Below are 20887 nucleotides of genomic sequence, written 5' to 3'. Positions count from 1 at the left end.
AGGTATATTTAAATATGAAATTTAAATAAACTGAACAAATTTGGAACATTTATGATTGTTTATAAATAAATTAAATTTATTGTTTCTTATCTAAGAAAATGTAGTATAATTTATAAAACTTTTAAATTCCCCAAATTTAAATTAACAAAGTAACTGCAACTGCCCGATTTAAAAAAAACCGCTGAAATTAAAAATATAAACAAGAAGTTGTAATTTTTAATTTATTCATTTAAACGTTAAGTTTTTGCTTTATTTCCGTGTTTTTCATTCATCATCATGCTGTCATGTTTTAAGGGTACTAAATCGTCATTAGTTAATTAATTATTTTGTGTTGAATTTATTTATCTTGAATTATTTTCCTTTTTAGGTGAAAATTCTACCTTGTGGGAAAATAGACTGGAGACTAATCACGCAGCTGTTTATACTAGGTTTGTACTTAATTATTCATTCATTCTAATAATATATAAAATGAATTTTAAAACTTCTGTGTGATCTTAAAAAATCTTATTGATTCACTGCGGAGAAAGTCATGATCGATCTTAGATTAAATTGCAGTCATTGTAAGGATAAATAAGATTAAGAAGTGGATAAATAAGATTGTAAGAGTTAGATGTCTAGATTAAAATGTATAGTAAATAAGAATTGATGAAATTAAATTAATGAACGTATTGACAATGGACAAATTAGTTTTAGCTTAAAAACGAAGCTTTGTTTGAATCACTTTTTGAATTAAAAAAGAAGCCTTCCTTGAAATTAATAAATAACGCTTGAAATAGTTAAAAATATTAGAAAGTAATATTAGTAAATACTTTAGAATTCGTTTAAATTAAAAAAAGAAAAAAATGTTAAATTTCACTGATTTTTATTTTTTACAATTTTCAGCATCATTATTAAAATGCAATTATGGTATGATGCTGAGATGTTCACTAGTTAAAAACATTTGTCTAAAACTGTCAAAAACTAAACATGTAACACTTTTTTGTAAAAATATAAGAATTATTGTAATGTTTAAAGTATCCGTAATAAGAAATAAATATTGATAGTAATAAGCCATTTTTTTAAAAAACTGAAATTCATTTGTCATGAAAGAAAATTTTGTATAACTGACAATATAAATTGCTGATCTTTGTATATAAATGAAATTTTTATTAAATCTTATATATTTTTTGATAAATTTGTTATGTCACAACTATATATATTTTATGTTAACATGTATTTAAGTATGTTATTAAAATAATTTGAACTCGGTTAATTATTATAATTTTTTTCTCCAACAAACGCCGGCCAAGTGGCCGAGTTCAACGTTCAGTACCTGCCATTCGAAAAAATTTAAAAACTTTTTTATTCTTTGTCCTTTTTTTAAGTTTTTTCCAGTATTTGACACTAAAAATAAATTTCTTCAATCGAATCTAATCCTGATTTTTTTATTACATTTTTTTATGAATGTGTTAAGAGATAAATGAGATTATAACATGCAATGAATTAGTTTGAGCTTTACATAACCTAATATAAAAATAATTTTTTTGAAAAATTAAAACTGCCTTATTGTTTCTGAATTGCCTATTCTATGGAACATTTGAATAATTTGTTATTCACATAATTAGTAAAGTAATTTACTTGGTTTTAATTTTATTTTAAATTTTGCCTTGAAGCTAAGAAAAATCTCACTAATTTGTTGTCTACATATTTTTATGCAACAGGTTCCCCGCAATGTATTGACTAGTTACTGCTATTTGATAGTATAACTTATTGATTATACATAATTATAAGACATTTTGTAAAAGTAGCCATTTTTTTTCTGTGAGATTTTGGTTGTGTGAAGAATTATGAATTATTTTTTGAACTGCCAAACTAAAAAGATCAGATATATAAAATTATTTGTAAATGAAAAAAAAAAAAAAACAATGATTTGTTGAAGAAAGTATTCTAACCTTTTTTTACTTAAACTTTTAATTAAATATCGATAGGTTGCTATTTAATTTATAACAAACTTTTTTGCCATGTATCACTAATCTATGACTTAAAAAACAAAATTAATGGAGAAAATGAACTTATTCGTACGGGTAACCCTAAAAAGTCACCCTACTATTATTAACACCAATGATGCTTAATTTTGGTAACAGGCACTGCTGACATCATGATAATTCGTGCAGTTTTAGTGGATACCAAGTATATTCTTATAAAAGTAGAACAAATTTTATGAGTAAATTTAGTACCGATTACAGCTGGACCAATATTGTACATTTTTATAATAGATTTTGTACAGTTCCTCGAAGATATAAGTACAGGAGAAAGAAGCTTGACTCTGGTAAGTTTTAAACATCACGAGTTGCCTTAAGCAACAGCATTATGCCAGATGATACTGAATACAGTTAATTTTTATTTTAATGGGATGAAGTACTAAAAATGTGTTTTTCTTTGACTAATAACTTAAACCCACCAAGAAGGTCAGCAAATAATAATAATAAGTACCTAAATAAAAAACATTGGAATCATTTTGGTTTTATTATATATGTCTGTATTTGTCTGAAAGTTTGGAACACAATTTTGCAGTGTTGTTCAGTACTGATTAATTGAGGCAGTTTTTTTTCTCTACCCTGTACAATGAGTAGGTATTCAGCTAGTCATAATAATAAAACTATTGTTCTCTATATTTTAAAGTTTGTTACTAACTGTTTCTATAAAAAATTAAAAGAGGGCAAATCTTTTGAATTTTATTGTTCAATAAAATTGTGCGCTTATAGTAATTACGATTGATGTTTATTTATTTCTATTTCAGTACATCAGGTTTCAGTGAAGAAAATGTCCCAAAAATTTCCACTATTATTGAATCTGTAAAAAGATACGATGTATTTAAATATGCTGCCTATCGAACTGCATTTAAGCTTCATACCATCCGGAAAGCATCTAAGTGTAAGAATCTAAATTTATATAAAAAATGGAGTTCTTTTTAAGATATATGTTTTTATTTATACTTATTTATGACTTTTAACTTAGAATTTAAACATAAAATTTTTTAATAATGTTTTCAAATCTGTGCAAAATACTGTAATTAACTAGTTACGGTTAATAATTTGACGCTTCCTGATTGTATAATGTAAGTATTTTATAAAAAATTTAAACTATTTCTCTGATGATCTATTTTTTTTTCTTTGGTATGAAATTCTTTAGTTAGTAATTCTTTAGTTCAGTAGCAGTTTGTCATCAACAGCCTGAATTTTTTTATTTTATTATTATTATTAGCTCACATTTTAATATGAAAATAACATTGACTGTTAAAATGAAGTTTTAAAAAATGTTGAATTAAATTATTACTTAGAATAGTTTAATAAATTTTTCTGTAAATTAGGAATATTTTTATGTTTATTTGTTCATTTCATATCCATTAAAAAACAATTATATAAATGTCCTTTATGCATTTAATGTATATTGGCTTAAAATTGATGTTCCTTTATATTAAAGTTCATAAAGAAGTCCTTAATTTCTGTGTTTTTATAAGAAATAAATTAAAATTAATCTGAACACTTCACAATTTAATTTTATTCTGAAATGATATGTAATCAAAGCATTTTCTTTTTTCAATGTACCTTATTTTACGCAAAATATTTTAAAATGAGTAAAATAATACTTTTTTCTTTCTTTCAATAAACAATTCTATAACTGACACATTTTCAAAACTGTTTTCTTAATTTTCAATTTTTATTTTTAACTGCAGAATAGTTTCAAATTGTGGTATTATGATTATGCAGAGGTCTAAAAAAAGTGCATGTTTCTAAAAAAAGAAAGAAAAAAGTACAATCAGTTTTGAGGGTCAGTTGATGATATAATTATCTTTCCAATAAAATAAGGGAAAGCTTTAGCAAAATACATTTAATATTATGTATTAATAATTGTATTTTTTTAAAAAACCAAACATTCAGAAATAAAAATTCAATCAATCTTTTAAAAATTATTGAATCAAACAGCCATAATTAATATGAAATTTAAATTACTTTATATTTAAAATAACAATATTTTGTATGATTGTAAAGGTATTTTTAATGATCACCATAAGTGGCAGTTTTGTTAAATAAATTGCTAAAATGAATGATGATTTGCAAGCTTTATTTTTATTCAGACATAAGATCTAATTATCAATATACAAAGAAAGACAATCTATTTGGTAGAGTTTAAGTTAGTACTTAAATTAAATTGAACCAAAATTTATTAAGACTATCACTTTTTTTTATTTATAAAAACAGTTAGTTATTAAAAAAAAGACAAGGAGGGTGTTTTTGTTTTCATCAGAAGGCAAGCAGGATAAACCATCCAAAAACTAGATAACTACAGTCAAAATTGAAGAAAAAACCGGGGGGGGGGGGGTGTAACTTTCTTGCATAAGCATTGGAGGGGTTTTGCATTTTGCTTATTTTTGCTGACACTGGGTAAGGGGTGTCCGAAATTGCCAAAAATATTCTTGTGATGTAATATTTGCATGGCCTCATGAGGGTAAATTAGTTTTAAGTGTCCCAATGGTTTCAAATTTTGCTTAAAATTAATCCAGCTTATTTAAATACGTTTTCTTTGGGTACTATTTTATAACTGCATATACTTTTCTTACTATATATATGTTTGCAATAAAAATAATTTTTATTTAAAAAAAATTATCTATTTCAGTACACAGAGTTGATTTAATGACTGTAAATACAATCTTAAATGATTATGAACTCGAAAACTCCTCCCTTGATGAAACTATCACTTTAGCAAAAGCTCATAGCTTGATGTCTGCTCTGTATACAGAAGCTGGGAAAAAATATGGTTTTTCTGATGAACCTAATCAAATGGCATTTTTATTTGTTGCTTTTTTACAAAACACTTTTGTAGAGTAAGTTAATTTTTCATGTTTATGTTGCTGTAACTTATAAAATTAGCCGCCCTGTTAGTGGTTTTTGTATGTTATTGTTTTAATCACTTTTCTATAATTGTATTGCAATGTGATTCAACTGAATTAATTATACCCTGAAAAATTGTTTTTAATAGCTACATTAAAGTTATTTGGATTACATTTTTAGGATTTAGAGAAATTATTCAAGATTAATGTTTTTCTTGCATTTTATTTTTAAATCTATTTCTTATTAGCCTATATTGATTTCTGTTAAAACTATATCTAAATCTTTTTTAAAAACATTTTTTATTGTTTTTATCTGTTAATCATGCTAAAACTTTTGTTCATATTTAGCCAGAATGATTAATCAAACTAGTGGCAATTTTAATAAACTAAAATTTTAAAAGAATAAATAATAATAATCAATAAAGTAATATATATATATATATATTGGCATCTACAGTTATTATATTATTTTTAATTTGTTCTATTCTATTTTTCATTAATGATCTGCTTGTTTTATTGTAATTTTAAGTGAGAGAAATTATGTGATATCTTTTTTATTTCTTATCACACATTATATTTTAATTATTTGATATTGTGTTTATTTCAGGAATGAAAGACCTATCCTTTTCTTTCACTTAAAAACTGCTCTCACACTCTTTTCATCTGCTAAGTTATCAGAAAAATTCAAGTGTAAGTAAAATTGTCACTTCTGCATTGTATATTAGTTAAAATTGACAAAACACTTTCATTACTTTTGATTTAATGATTATATTTTTATATATATTAAATTGAAATCTCTATTAGAGCTATGTTTCTTATGTTAGAAATATAAATTAATTAATAGTAGCTAATCTTGATGTAATTTTTATTGCTTTTAATGTGCTATATCTATATTTAACACTTTTCTCAGAGTCAAATATAAAATTGTGTGATAAGTAATTTTTATTTTATAACTGCCATAAAAATGAAAATATTTTAAGATAAACATTTATTGTATTTATATATGTTTTTTCGATTAAAAAATATCCCTGAAAATATAGATAAAAATAGATCTTAAAATATATCAGGTTATATCTATGCATGGCTTTAAACAGCACAAAGAAATATGGAAAGATGTTAACTCGGTATTACAAGAAAAAGCAAATGCTTCAGTGCTCTGAGTGAAACATTAAACTAAAATCTTTATTATCAAGCAAATTCAGCATTCAGAATGGCAATAGGTTGGCCATACAGAGCAGATAATTGAAATCATCTAGAACTAATATCCTTGTGACATCATTCAATCGAGATGGTCAATGCAAATTCTGTTCCCAGCCTACACAGATCACGATGCTGACGTAAAACAGTTAGTTAACAAATCATGACTTAAAATCTTCTCGTCATCAGGTTAACCATGTGATGTTTTCGTTGTTTTCCTCCCGGCGTAACACCAACATGAGTTGGTCAACTAGCCTTGTTTATTTGGGAGTTATTCTTGAGTTCCTTTGTCTTCTAGGTCGGATTTAAAACTACGAGGCTACAGATTTGAGCACTGATAGATGTAGACCAAAAATGTGGTTTGTTTGTTCAATGCAGGTTATAAAATAAAATAAAACAAGGTAGTCTGATGAAATTAGATAAGTTTCTGATGTAATTGGAAGGCAAGAGCAGCAGTTTCAGTTGATTGAATTGTAAAAGTTTGAAGAATATCTTTGTTCAGCAATGCAATAGATTGATACTGGTTGAAGACAACAGATGATATATTTAAAGTAGCATGTTTCTATGAATTTTCCCCCGGAATATATAGGGAAATAAACTAGAAGTATGACAGGAAAATTTTTTTTCTTAATTGATAATTATCAAATTATAATAAATCATTTTGAAAAATTATGTCTTTGTGTCAAATAAAAGTTTTATCAGTGCTCCCACACCTCAAAACTTGAATACAAATTTTCCTGTCATTACTAAGAGCACATCTTCTAAAAATTTATTTTATCTTTAGTTTAAAAAATTGCATAGACAAATAAATTTTGATTATACTAATTGCCTTTAAGGTGGGTTCTTCAGAATAGCAAAACTTGCATTTATTGTTACAAAAAATCTGAAACTCAAGAATTATGAAAAATGCATTGTATTTTATTTTAATGATACAAAATTGTTAGTTATTAATAGCATCATTAATGTTTTCTAGATTTATTTCACTGCTGTTCCAATGGAAATATCTTGACTAAGGAGAATTTGTCCATTTTGTTAACTTCTTTATCTAAGGTAAGAATTTGGAGAAATGCAGTTTCATTGTTTTATAAAATTAATTTTAATTTATGTTTCAATTTAATTGCAGTTTTCTTCGTTTAAAAAATAATGGATATATTTTGCAGCTTATCTTTCCTTATTTTTATACAGAAAATAAAATTTCTGTTTTATTACTTAAAAATAATTTATTGAAGCTTAAAATTAAACTAAATAATTAAATTTAAACAATAATAATTTTTTTTTTACAAGCCTAAGGTAAAACAACACTGTAGCATGAATAATTTAGAATTATTGTAAAAAACAAACATTAGTTTGATAGCTTAAGTAGTTTTTAGGAAGTGAATAATGGCATTTTATAATTCATGATATTTTTTACAATGATAAAAAACATTGATCTAAATTTGAGGTTAAAACTGTGTTGATCCTTTGTTCCAAATTTCTGAAGGTGTGATAGGCAATTGCTCAGGATAAAACACTCTTGCAATCTATCTAATTGAAGAACCTTTATATATTAAATGCTACAATGTCACTTTGAATTTTCAAAAAATAATGTTATTTAGTGAACACACAAGATTATTTAATGAAAAGACATTATGTAATTTTTTATGATGTTGTGTCATTTTACCATTTTGCTTGATAAACAATTTATGGATTGTTTTTGCGTGAACTTTTTAATTATATCTTAAGACTTTATTATGTGCTTAACTTTGAAATCAAGGAACTATTCTACTTTTTTCAAATAGTGTAGCACTTTGTTTATATTTTATTTTTCTATTATTGGTCTTTTGATTCAAAAATTGATGCTCAAAAGTGTTTTTTTCTTTTTTTTAAATGTTTATTTCATTTCTGTTTGTCTCCTTGAATTTGATGCCTAGATTCATTACATTGAATTAACTAAAATTAAATTTTTTGAGAAACTTAGAATCTTTTGTAGTAAAATAATATGGAATATTAGGAAATGATGATAATTTTTTTAAATTAATTTATTCATTTATGATAGTTTAAATAATTGTAACTAGTTATTGTAAACGAGTTGTTATATTATTGAAATAAAGGTTGTTAAATTTTTATTATCAAAAGTTGTTAACAAAAAGTTTTTAGGTAATAACTTCTAAATTTATTTATTTTAGCAATTTAAGAAATATATTTTATGTCTTGTTACTACAAATCATTTTAAAATCCAGAAAATCAAAAAGTTTTTTATTGCTAAAATGTTTAAATCTTTCGTTTTCTTTATGTTTAGTTTTTATATCTGACAGTTTTTAAATTAGTTTTTCCCTTATAGTTTCCAAACCTTGTGGGAGAGCAAGTGACATTTGGTTCTCATCTTGTGCCCAAATCCATTAAGCATCTGCTGAAATTTGTGAGTTTTATTTAAAATGTTTGACATTTTTTACGTTGTTTTCACTGTATTGCTTTCATATCAGAGAGGATTGAGTCCTGCTACCAAAATGTTGTCTTTTTTTTACTAACTAGAGGGTTTAAATTTCTACTTGAGCTTCGTACATGATCATAATGCATGTTTTATACTTTTTGGGGGCTGCAAACAGGATTGATCGTCAATAAAAATTTTACCCATTTTTGAAATTAACTTAAAAGCTCAAATGTCATCTGGGTCTTTTTTCCCCCCTTCTTTTTTTAAAAAATCTTTGTTTTTTATGATCTCTTCAGTCAAATTTTATCTTTATCAAAATTCTGACCATTTTCCAACAAGCTTGAGTATTCAAATCAAATGGCATCTGGGTCTGAGCTCAATGCCAATACAAGTTTCAATAGTTTTCTGACCTCTATTAGCAAAATTTATCTTGCTATTTTATCACGATAGTGCTCTCTGCCAATTGTTTTCTAAATAGTTCAAGCGAAATTTCATTGCAAATTTAAATTTTGACTACTTTTTGATGTAAACAGACTAACATTCACAAAACTTAAAAGAAGAAAATAATAAAATAAAAAAAAAATTCTAAATTCTATGTTTTTCAATTAGTTTAAAAAGGAGAACATTTTTGTCAGACCTAAAATAAGAAGTGTTAGGCTTATCACTTTCAAAATCACCTAGAATTTCCCTACAGATCTTTCAAATATGATGCACCCTATTTTTTGTTATACTCCTGACATCAAAATTGTGTTCATATTTTTAATCTATACTTGAAATTGGGCAGTTTTTCCCTGTTTTATTTTATTAAAAATTTTTTGTTATGATTTTATTCATACTATATTTTTTAGAGTAAAGGAAAAGTTACATTGAAAAACTTTCAAAAGTGGCTAGTTTTAGAACCACAGTCTCTTGTATGGATCTCAACTCTTCATAGAATTGCTGCATCTGAAACAAGTAATTACATTTATCTTTTTCTCCATCTATTGATGTTTTGTTTCAGGTATTTACTTTCAGTTTCAAAATTAAAAATGAATATTATTTACTCATCTTAATGTTCAAATGTTCATTATATACATAGATTTTTTTTAAATAAGAACCAGGTATACCGAAATACTAAGCTTAGAAACAGTTAACTAAGAATACTTCAAAACAAAATGTTTAAATTAATTTTTATTTGCTATGTTTATATTAATTATTAAATTAATAACCTGCCACAGTCTGAAAACAGCAGATACTTTTGCAAATACAGTCAGACCTCAATATAAGGTCATCCCGCATATAAGGTCACTTTTCCAAAGTTCCGGCTCACGGAATGGGAATCCTTTGTTACAGATTATCGTATATATGGTCAAGTTTTAAAAATCGTTATCGCTTATAAGGTAATTTTTTAATCGCTTTTAAGGTCGAGGGAAGCTCTTTTCTAACAAAAGCCCATTTAACTTCCGTACAAGGCAATTACCCCTCTCGAGTTCAAGGAAAATGTTGCAGCCAACAAACAAGCTACAATTTCTGAAATTGTTTCACAAGTTGTAGACAGTGAAGACAATGAAAGTGATCCTGAGACTGTTGATGTAACCCAAGTGAAAGCCTTCAATGCAATAAATGTCATACGAAATTTTTTTACAAACCATGAGGGAGCTGAGGAACATTTTGAGAAGTTACAATATCTAGAAAACATAGTTCGAAAAAATGAAACCAAAAACGAGACAGACCTGCATAAATGATTATTTTAAATAAGGTAAGATGTAATGTATGTATGTACACTTTGACGAAATTTGCAAACAGCTTTATTTTAAATTTGAAAAAAAATTTAAAAATCTAACTTTATTTAATTTATGGCTGATCGTTTTTGTTTGTATTACCATTTTAGCAAGTCATAATGTTTACTATTTACGTGCTTTGCGATCTGCTAATGAATCGGTTAAAAGGTCACCCCGCTTATAAGGTCACTTTTGCAATGTCCCTTAGGGTGACCTTATATCGAGGTCTGACAGTATTTGCAGTTTGAATGTTCTAATATGCTGCAGAAAGCATTGTTTTTAAGTTTTTCCAGTCAGCAGCACTCTCTATTGAGGAATTTTGGAACTGATTTTCAAACTTAATATGAATAAAATCCTAGGCAGAATGCAACAAACCATATATTTCTTTTGACTCATTTTTTCTACTTCTAATTATTGTGTTTTTTATTTTACATCTTGGATTTTTCAGCTCATCATTCCATTACCTGTGATTATTGTCATATCCACCCAGTTGTTGGTTTCAGGTAACATGTCCTATTTATGTTAAAATACTATGTTGTTGCCATTGTTTCTATTTATTTAATTATTATATTATTAAAAGATATTTACTTATTTCTTTAGCAACAACATCTTTTATTTATCGACGATCTTTTAAATCTGAAAATATTTTTTTTAAATCACATTTTAAGAAAAATAGAAAGTTTTACTTATTTATTTTGTTTAACTTATTTTGTTTTCTTTTTAAGCTAAAAAGCGTTAACTTTTTTTTTACAAAATTTTTTACAAGAAGGAAAAGTTTTATTAAATCTAATCTATTATGTTGTTTCTTTACTTTCAATTTACGATTGTAGAATCTGATTATTACATATGACATTAAAATCAAAATAACTATTTTATTACTAATCATTATAAAGAAACTGGGCAGGCATTTGATACTTTTAATTACCTACAATTTTATAACCGCTTTAAAGTGAATCAAACTAAAAATTGAACCCAAAATTATTTTATTTATTTATCATCTTTAAAAAAAGGTATTCAGCCTAATCGGTGATTAATGTGATACTCAATGTACCTGTATTAAAATAAAACTACCAATTGTTAATATCTAGCAGCATTATATATATAATAAATAAATAAATACAAGAAAACACGAAGAAAGTTAAGAAAAACAATAAGTTTCATTTATTGCGCTTAAGCTGCAAGTAAACAGAAATCATTAGATAAGTATATATATATATATATTATCTTCCAAAATTTGTTTTCAACTAACTAAACACATTACAGATATCGATGTATACAATGCATAAACTATAATTTATGCCAGAATTGTTTCCTTCATGGCTGTGTCAACAAGGGACATAAAGAAAAACATCCTGTGCAAGAATTTTGTCATCCTGTAAGTTGCATCCTGTTGTCTTTTGCATAATTTTTGCCTGATTATATAAATAAATTTCATAATTTTTTCTGCACTTCAGGCAACCAAATGGGAGGAAGCAAAAGCTGTCATTAATGCTGTAAGAAATAATATTTCCTTTGTTCGCTGTCCATCCAAAGCTTATTTGAGTTTTGATGAAGAAAGTATCAGTGACAGGTACTTCTTTCTTTTCTTAAAAGATATTTATGCATTTTTAGTCTACATTAACAGAAAATCAGATTGAAAATCAAATTTGTATCTCAAAATAGCAATTATTCACAGTTAAATCTTTTTGATTTCGCAAAGGTAAACTTATTTTGCTCGTGTTATTCAATGGACAAAAATAGAAAACAATAGTTGTTTTGAGCAACTAATATGTATGCCTTAAAAAAGATATTTTTTAAATAGTTTTTAATTCTATTTTATTTTTGATGAGAAGTGTAAATTAAAAATTTTATTGATACAGTGGATTTTGTTGTGCATAAAATATTTACTATTATTAGCAAAATAAATACTAAACATTGATGCACACGTGTTTATGTATATATGTTGAAGTTTTAATGGCAATATTTTATGTAGGATTTGTTATTGTTACCATAACTATAGAGAATCATAACAAAAATATATACAAATATGTAGAAAACAAATTCTTTTCATTTACATCTTTTCTTTTTTAAAAAATTTATTTCACAAATGTATAATCTTACAATTTACTAAACATGTGCTTATTTAATGTGACAAAAGTAAACTTTTGAGTTTTTTTTTTGTATTATTATTATTCTTTTAATATGATCTAAATACCTAATTTTTTAGGTGACTCACGATTTTAAATGCATTTTTTGAACTTTTAATCTTTCATGGATATTTACTAACCATTAAATCCATATAATTTATTTACCTTACTGAAAATGAAGGAAAATAGTTGGATGAATAGTTTTATCATTGATGTAGTTTTGTGGATAAATAGATATGTTTAAAAATGTGCTTTATTTTACAAAATTTTCTATCACACTTAAAGCTCATTCATTTAAAATTTAAATTATTTTTATTATAAAATTTTCAATATAGATTATTTATAATATACTCTGCTTTAGAAAAATTCCAAACTATCCAGATTGTTTCTTAATCTTACAGACTGACTAAACTGTTTAAAGAGGAAATTTTAAATGTAATAAATAGTAGTAAATGTATGTTGTTCTAGAGAAATGTGATTTGATTTATCATATTAGAACTTGTTCTTTCAACTTTTCTTTTTAGCATAAAAGATAAATCAAATCATCCATCTAACTCTCCAGTTTTAAATTGTTCTTTGAAAAAGTCCACTGCCTCATATGTTGTCAAGGTATTTATTTTCATTAATTGTATTTATTTTAACCATAATTGCTATTAAATTAAGTACATAGTGTAAAATTTCTAAATTATTATTTTTTTTATTTTAGGAATTAGCTGTAATAATTTCTCAACTTGAAAGTGAGAAAAGGTACCCACAAATAAGTATAGAATATTTAACATTTGTCTTATTTATTTTGATAATATTTACAGGTGTCACAGTTGGAAAAAACTTCTTTTTTTTTTAGCATAAAATAATTTTTTCTACGAAAGTTGAAATGAATTTTTATTTTGGGTTAAATTTGATCGGTAAATAGTATGAAGATCTTGTATTATTCTTTTAAGATCTATTAGTGAACATAAATAATTTTGATTTGTATTATTTTTTTTAAATATTGAAAATTATAGGTTTATTGTTATAGCAAATTTAGTTGATTCACTACCATAAATTAATATTTTTGGCTTACCAAATAAGCTGATATATTAAATACTATTATTGCATGCATCATATTGTGCATGAAGCTGATCGTGAAATTATAAATCATTTAACAAATCTCTTTAACAGCAATTTATAGTAGCATAGTAATGTAACTTACCCACAAAAAAAGATGTTTTTTTTTTCCAAATGGCAAGATTAAAGACAACTACAGCAATAAACGCAAAGAACCATGTCTAGAAAACAAACAGTGCAAGAAAAAGAGAAGTTACTGTAGCAATAGCTTATAAATCCAAAAAACTTCCAATGGCGGTCAACAAGAAAACGTAACACCAAAAAAATAATAGTAGTTAAATATATTATAAAAAATAATAATAGTTAAAAGGGTAGACTATATTTGAGGGTGCCCCTTGATTCTCGCCAAGTTGTGATCGCGGTTGATCACCAAGCTGGGCGATGTTGAAACCCAATTGTGATTCTGATTGGTTTAGATTTTAGCGTTATTTTTAAATGTTCAACGGTATATGCAATTTCAGAGGTCCGTTAGTTCTACGTTGGATATCGGCTGGTAAGGTTACTTTTAAATCTGGTCAATAGGATCGAAGGTATGTGGGCAGTCATAAAAAGGGATTTTGGAAAAAAATGTCACCGCTAGTCTGGTATTACGGACGCCATTTTCGATTCGTATTTCGTCGAATTTATGTGGTTATTATGTGCTATTTCGTCGAATTTATTAATTTTACTTATATTGGGTTAATTTTAAGTTTTGGCCGATGATTTGTTTAAAATTTCCAATGTTTTATTGAAATATCATTATGTTTTGGCCGCCATTCCTGTTACCACGATGTTCCGCGCAACCAGGAATAGCGTTAAACATAAGTCGCCAATTTCGCCAAGGGGCACCCTCAAGTATATTTTTCCCAGTTAAAACACTGATTCAAATAAGTTTAGCTTAAAATGTAGCATAATAAAGTAAGTTATATGTTAACTTGAAAATAATCCTTTTACTTTTGAGCACTTGATTTAGAAAAAAAAATAAAAATCTTAATAATAGTCGAGTTAAATAAATTTTAAAAAAAATAGACATTACAGTTTAAATTTTTTATACAAAAATATTTTACCGGAAAACAATGCTTTTATTAATTTTATGCTGATGCCTACCAAAATGAAATGGAAATTAATGTGGGAAACTTGGATCCTACATTGTTATTTCCTATTTAATAAAAATGTAATGACAATAGTGGAAAACTGCGACACCATCATTAGATTTTTATCTATAGTTAAATACAACCTGTGAAAGAACTTGATTGTTGAAATTTATCTGAGGTCATTAACTAGAGCCAATCAACCTGAAGCATGAAACTGGCATGCATTATCGTGATTTTTCAAGAATATTTATATCTACACATTTACAGACATTTAAAAAGCTAAACCATTTGACTGAAAATTTTAGATTTGCAAATTTTATTACTTTCATATATGTATAATACATTTAAAGTTTACTTACTCATTATAATATATTAAAAAATTTAACCATTATGGATGATATAATTAGAGCATATTTTTCCCCCTTTATTAACATTGTAGTTTTAGGTGTTCAGTTAAGAAAGCACAAGAAAAATTCATGTTAGATTGATATTTCTTTTCTTTTTTTTTTATTTTGAAAAAAAAATTTAAATGTAATTGTTATTTTCATTTAAAAAAAAAATTTTTTTTTTTTTTAATTAGTGTCCAAAAACAAATAAAACTCTGAGATAGTAAAGCTAACATATTGGAAAATATTAGAATCTTAAACTAAAATATATTTTTTTTCTCTTTAAGTAAAAAAAGAAAAAAAAGTAATAGGGAAAGGAAGAAAAAAAAAATTCTTTTTTTATCTCATTACAAATTTAAAAAATGAAGCAAGAAGTGATATAGTTTTCACAATAAAAATTTAATGTTGAAAAAAAATTCTTGTTAATTCTTACTCAGTTAAATTACCTTGATAGCCCAGATAGGAAAAAAAAAAATTACCTATTTATGAAATATTTGAAAACTTCTCAGTAATATTCTTTTATTACGAAATTTCATTATAATCATTACTCCACAGTTTCTCTATCATAAGGTTCACCATGTGTGATAAATTTTTCTAAAATTTATGATTTATTAAAAAATATATTTCTTATTGTGTCATTTCTCCTTGAATATATTTAAATGACAGATCTAATAGTTAACATAAACAGGCATGCACTTATAGATCGCAGTCCAAAAAATGGCCTGTAAAATTAATTCTAAGTTTTCGTAATTTGGAAAAGATTAAAAAGTTTTGATAAAATTACAGTAACTCACAGAGAATTTTATAGTTATAGTTTTTAATACGTTTTAAAAACTCCAAGTATTTCCTTTTAACTGGCAATAGTGCTTTGTGTTTACAAAGATGTTCAAGCGCCTATATTCTCATAATTTATTTTTTTTACATACACACTTTTCCAGATAGCAAAAAATATTTCTATTTTTGTAGTTCACTATGTAATAAAGGTTGTTTATCCCTGATGATTATTTTATATTTTCTTTGATATAATTCTTATTCATGACTCAGCTTTTTTTATAATGTATTTATAGAAATCAGTTTTCTATGCCTGAATCTTGCAAAGAAAATATTCCTAAGAATGAAGAGGTGAAGAATGATTCCCAAAGAGAAGAAAATGAGAAATCTGATTCTTATCATCCATCAACTATAGATTTGATCCTTGAACGCTTAAAAAATTTGTTGCAGGTAATGTATTTAGGAATTTGGTTTCAAAATTACTAAATCCTTTTTTATTAATGACTTTTAAGAGATAAATTTTTTTAAATAAAAATTCGAAATGTAAATATTGATATGTAAATTTAATGTACAAAAATTGCTAATTAAGATTTTAATTTCATAACCATGTTATTATTAGTATTGATTTATCAGTTGTCTTATTTTTTTCAATATTTGAAAATCAGTGTAAAAGTTTTCATTATTTATCTATATTTTATTTTTCTTCATTTATTTATTTATTTTTTCATGCCAATCAGGTGGCCGAGTGGTTAGCGTGCCTGACTGCGGAGCCTATGGGTTCGAATCCCGCTCAGGGCATGGATGTTTCTTTCTCTCTCTCTCTCTCTGTGTTCTATGTCCTTTCTCCTTTGTGTGTGTGAATGTGACCCGCTCTATAAACGGGTTTGTGGTTGTGTGACGTGGGCGACACTGTTCCACCACCGTGACTTCGCCACAGGTGCCCACTTGGGAACAAGAAGAGGGTAGCAGTCCTGGCATATGAGACCAATGGGACAATACATCCCAAGTGCCCGCCATTAAAAAAAAATTTCTTCATTAATAAACAATAAATCTTGTTTCTTTTCCAATTAGGACTAAGATTTTTTTGTCGTTTTAAATATAGCTGATCCTGTCATAATAAACTTTTTTAATGTTGAGAAATACTTAGTGATGCAAATTTGTAGCTTTCTATGTATTCAGTCTGTATTTATTTAATGCTTAGTTTCAAGTCCTGAAAATTAATTAATTTGTTTTTTACCTTTAGAGTTTAGAAACTAATGACATTTCAAAAGAAAACACTGGACTTTCTCCTGTTCCTCATGTACCTTTCAATAAAATGGATCATTATTTTGAAAGCACTCCACTAAGTTCTGGTATTCCTCTGTATGAGCCAAAACTAGCTTTGAATCATCTATCCAACTCCAACATCAATTACAGTCAAAACACCACTGAGAAACAACGTAATTGCAACACCTCGTTGGATTTTACTCCCGTTTTCCAGAGTGCTAGTTCCGGAAACTTCACCGATTCAGATGTATTGAAATCGTCCTCTTCCATGACGTGTCCTTCTCCTATGCAATCAACAGGAATTTCACTTGATTTGGGATCCTCTTTGAATAATACTAGTTCTTTAAATTATTCCGAAAAAATTGCACCTTTAAGTGAAAGTAAATTAAGCCCATTATTTTTATCATCTTTCAATAGTTATGGAGAATCTTTAAATTATAATCCTAATGATTGCAACTATTCTGTTACTCCGATGAAAAAGTTTTTGTCTGCACCATCTGTTAAGAATTCGATATCCTCTACTTTTATCTTAAAACCTAGTAAAAGTCTAGAAGATTTAGAAATGGAGCTGCAATCTATGCTACAGCATATAGAGGAATTATTACCACAAATGTCTGGTATGTATTGTTTTATATATATGAATGTTCATAGCGTAATGAGTAGTTTGCTAAGAAAAAAAATTTATCAGTTTTTGAAGGTGCAAAACAAAATTGCAAGATGCAATACTGCAATATGTAATATAGAAAAAGTGCAAATAAAATATGAAGCAGTTGTTTTGAGACTAGACAAATTTTATAGCATCAATGTCAATATTCTATGTGTATTTTGGCACTAATAATGAATTTTGGTAAAAGTATTAAAATAGCAATATGACACATAACTATTTTTTTTTATATTGTCCTTTAATTTTAAAATTTTATGATATTGGATTTTTGTGCTTTTTTTAATACTTGAAATCCATTTCATGATTTTTTTTCGCTTATGAAAAATTGAAGGTTAATTGTTTAAAATGTTTTAATGATGAAAGTTTTTCTTCTAACAATTGAGTTGAAAAAATAATTTTCAAATAAATTTAGCTGATATTCAATAAAAAAGATCAAAATATTTAATCACAAACTATGATTTTTCAATTCATTTAAATGCCTTAATGATTCAAAAACTTCTCTCTCACAGACTGAATTGACGTAGAACAATGCTTAAAAACTGGTTTCTTATTTCACAAATTATCTACTCAATAATTTTTTTTTCAGTTTCATTAAATTTCAATAAGTTATAATTATTATACTAAGTATTGTGTTGAAAAACTTGTTAAGAGATAGTATTTTCGTGCTAAAACTCCAGGATTAAAAAAGCATTTAAGTTTTGCTGTTATTATGGACTAAATTAATTGAAATAGTTAGAATTTTATTAATTCACTTCTGTACTTATTTAATTTTTTTTTTTTTTTTTTTTCATTTCTGATGTTAATTTTTATTTGGTAAATTATGTTTTTCCTAATTTCAAAACATTTGAGAATGGAAAGTAAGTTTAAATATTTTGCAATGTTTCATATTTGTCTGTCATTTAGAAAAAATATGATCATAATTTTTTTATGTCCTATAAATTGAAATTAAAAAATTCTTGTTTTAAATTTTAGTTAAGCCTGCCATTTTCTTTAAAATAGCAGCATTTTTCTAATTTAATTATAATTTTTTTTTTACCTTTTTCTAAAAGCAGTTAATAAAATATTAATCAATGCTGAAATAGATCTGTAAATTAAGCTGGCTTTTCTTTTTAACAAATGAGAGTTTAAAGCAAATTTTTGATTTTCAAACCAAGATAATTTACTTATTTTTTATGAATCATAACATTCAATCTAGTTTTATCAGTGATATTAATTATTACTCATTTGGTTATATTTTCATTTATACTTATATTTTATTTGCTTTAACCTAAAGTTTGTTGTTTTTCATTATATATTTTCTAGGTTTATCTACTAGTACACGAGGTTATAAAGATAAAATTATAAATACTTTGTCCGATATGGAAGTTTCTGTGAAGAAGCTATCACATCTTTCAATAGCTTTGTCTACTGGAAGTACTGAGTTATAAATTATTAATTGTCTTTTTTTATTAACCTATATATTTTTGTGTTAAATCATACAGTTCTTAAAAGCAAATAAGTTTATATTGTTATTTATTGTTACAATCACTTTTGAGGGCTGCCTATATTATGACACAAAATTGTGTTTGCAAAAAAATTATATTATAAATTAAAAAATTTGTGTTTATTATTTAATTTTCAATGTCAGATGTTCTGGTAAATTCTCTTTACTTTCCCTTTTTTTCTGAATGATACACAATTTATACAGATACAGTTTTTTTAGTTTTCCTTTCAAATCATTATGTTTGCACTGTTTAAATTAATTTTTTGTATTAAAAATTATTAACTCTTTATTTTTCATAATTTTACCTTTTATATACCAATGAGACTTTTTAAGTTCTACTAATATTATTTCCATATAGCATTAAAACAGAACAAAATATTTGATTAGAACTTGTTTGTCCCTGTAATATGACTTTCTGTTTATCATTACTAGTTGACTACACATGATTATTTGAAATTGAACATGCCCTATGAAACTATTTAGTTTTTAATATGTATTTCAGTTAGAAATGCCGTTTTAAGATTTTTCAATTTCACTATTCAATTTTTAACTTTCTGTCCTGATCAATTTTGCAAGTAAGTCTTTCATATGTATTTTTTTTTCTTTTTTCGATTCATTAACATTTGCAACTAGTTATAAAACAAAGTGTTAAATTTTGAACTTTAGTAAAAATTTCATAATATGGTGTAAATACCAAATAAAAGATTTCATTAAAAATTATAAAATAATATTGGTTATTAAAAAGATTTTTAATTATCAATATCGTATATGTGTATTGTAAATTAGACATTATTTAATGGGACAAAAAAGTTTCGTATGTTTTTGATAATTTGGTAAAGAAAAAGTTAATTCACTAAATGCAGCTATCTATGAAAATTTTGAAACTTTTTCCATGCCTAATAATTATAAGTATTGAACTAATAATAACAATATAGTTTTGTTTATACTTAAAATATTAATGAACCTAATTGCTATGGTAATAAGCATAGGCGCACTTTTTATTTTTAGGAAACTTAGTCTATTTTAAGTTTTATACACACATTTATGTATAAAACTTTACATATATTCATATAAAATATAATTATGGATATATACATAAAACTAAACTAACAGTTTTCTAGAAAAAAAAAGTGTGCCACCCTCACACTATGCCTATGATAATAAACTTACTTATTTCAAATCTACTTAATAATAAAGTATTTTTAATGTATTTCATTTTATGATTTATATGATCTTTTATTGTGACAGAAAATTCATAATTTAAAACAAAAGATTTTTTGATTATTACTATTTATCTTGAAAAATTGGAATAAAATTTTGATATTCTTTATAATTTTTTTACAAAGTTAATGTTATGAATATAATATGTTATTATTGGTAGTCAGCTCTTACACATTAAATAAGTTCCTCTTTTGTTACTAACATTAGGAACCACAATTGTAAATAGTAATTACTATTTTCTAATGTTAATTGTTAAGTTGTAATAATTTTGAAATTGTGTTTTCTCCCTAGTTGACTAGTTAATGTTGAATAAAAATTTGTTGTTGAATAAAAAATTAAACTCTTCTTTTAAAGCTAGACATTTTAATCATGCATGTTACCTTTTTATTTCTATGTTAAATATTGTTATTGCTGATGTGTGTATATGTTTTTAAATCTATACTTTAGATTTATATTAAAAAAATCTATTTAAGTGCCTTTAAAACCAGTGAATAAAAATAAATTATAAATAAAATATTTTATGTTGTCAATGACATGTTAAACATACCTAATT

General features: G+C 25.5%; 1 protein-coding gene across 1 annotated transcript; it reads left to right on the top strand.

Moving 5' to 3' along the window:
• Positions 1 to 161: 161 nt before the first annotated feature.
• LOC107453483 (uncharacterized) lies at positions 162 to 20669 on the top strand. Its single transcript, XM_016070341.4, has 16 exons — positions 162 to 295; positions 368 to 428; positions 2780 to 2913; positions 4657 to 4864; positions 5478 to 5560; positions 7041 to 7117; positions 8388 to 8465; positions 9326 to 9431; positions 10686 to 10740; positions 11501 to 11612; positions 11692 to 11807; positions 12888 to 12972; positions 13070 to 13110; positions 15997 to 16150; positions 16944 to 17583; positions 18933 to 20669. The coding sequence occupies exons 1-16, from the start codon at positions 277 to 279 to the stop codon at positions 19055 to 19057; spliced, it is 2094 nt and encodes a 697-aa protein (XP_015925827.3). The 5' UTR covers positions 162 to 276; the 3' UTR covers positions 19058 to 20669.
• Positions 20670 to 20887: the final 218 nt, after the last annotated feature.

Source organism: Parasteatoda tepidariorum, chromosome 3 (assembly GCF_982258835.1).
Source record: "Parasteatoda tepidariorum strain Cologne lab strain chromosome 3, Ptep-v5.0, whole genome shotgun sequence".
NCBI lineage: Eukaryota > Metazoa > Arthropoda > Arachnida > Araneae > Theridiidae > Parasteatoda > Parasteatoda tepidariorum.
This window is presented reverse-complemented; position numbering and strand designations above follow the sequence as displayed.

Bases quoted from the DNA above. Each gene is read 5' to 3' on its own strand.
- LOC107453483 (XM_016070341.4), top strand. The intron at 8,466-9,325 runs GTGAGTTTTATT...TATATTTTTTAG, and splicing joins TTAAGCATCTGCTGAAATTT to AGTAAAGGAAAAGTTACATT. The intron at 9,432-10,685 runs GTAATTACATTT...TGGATTTTTCAG, and splicing joins AATTGCTGCATCTGAAACAA to CTCATCATTCCATTACCTGT.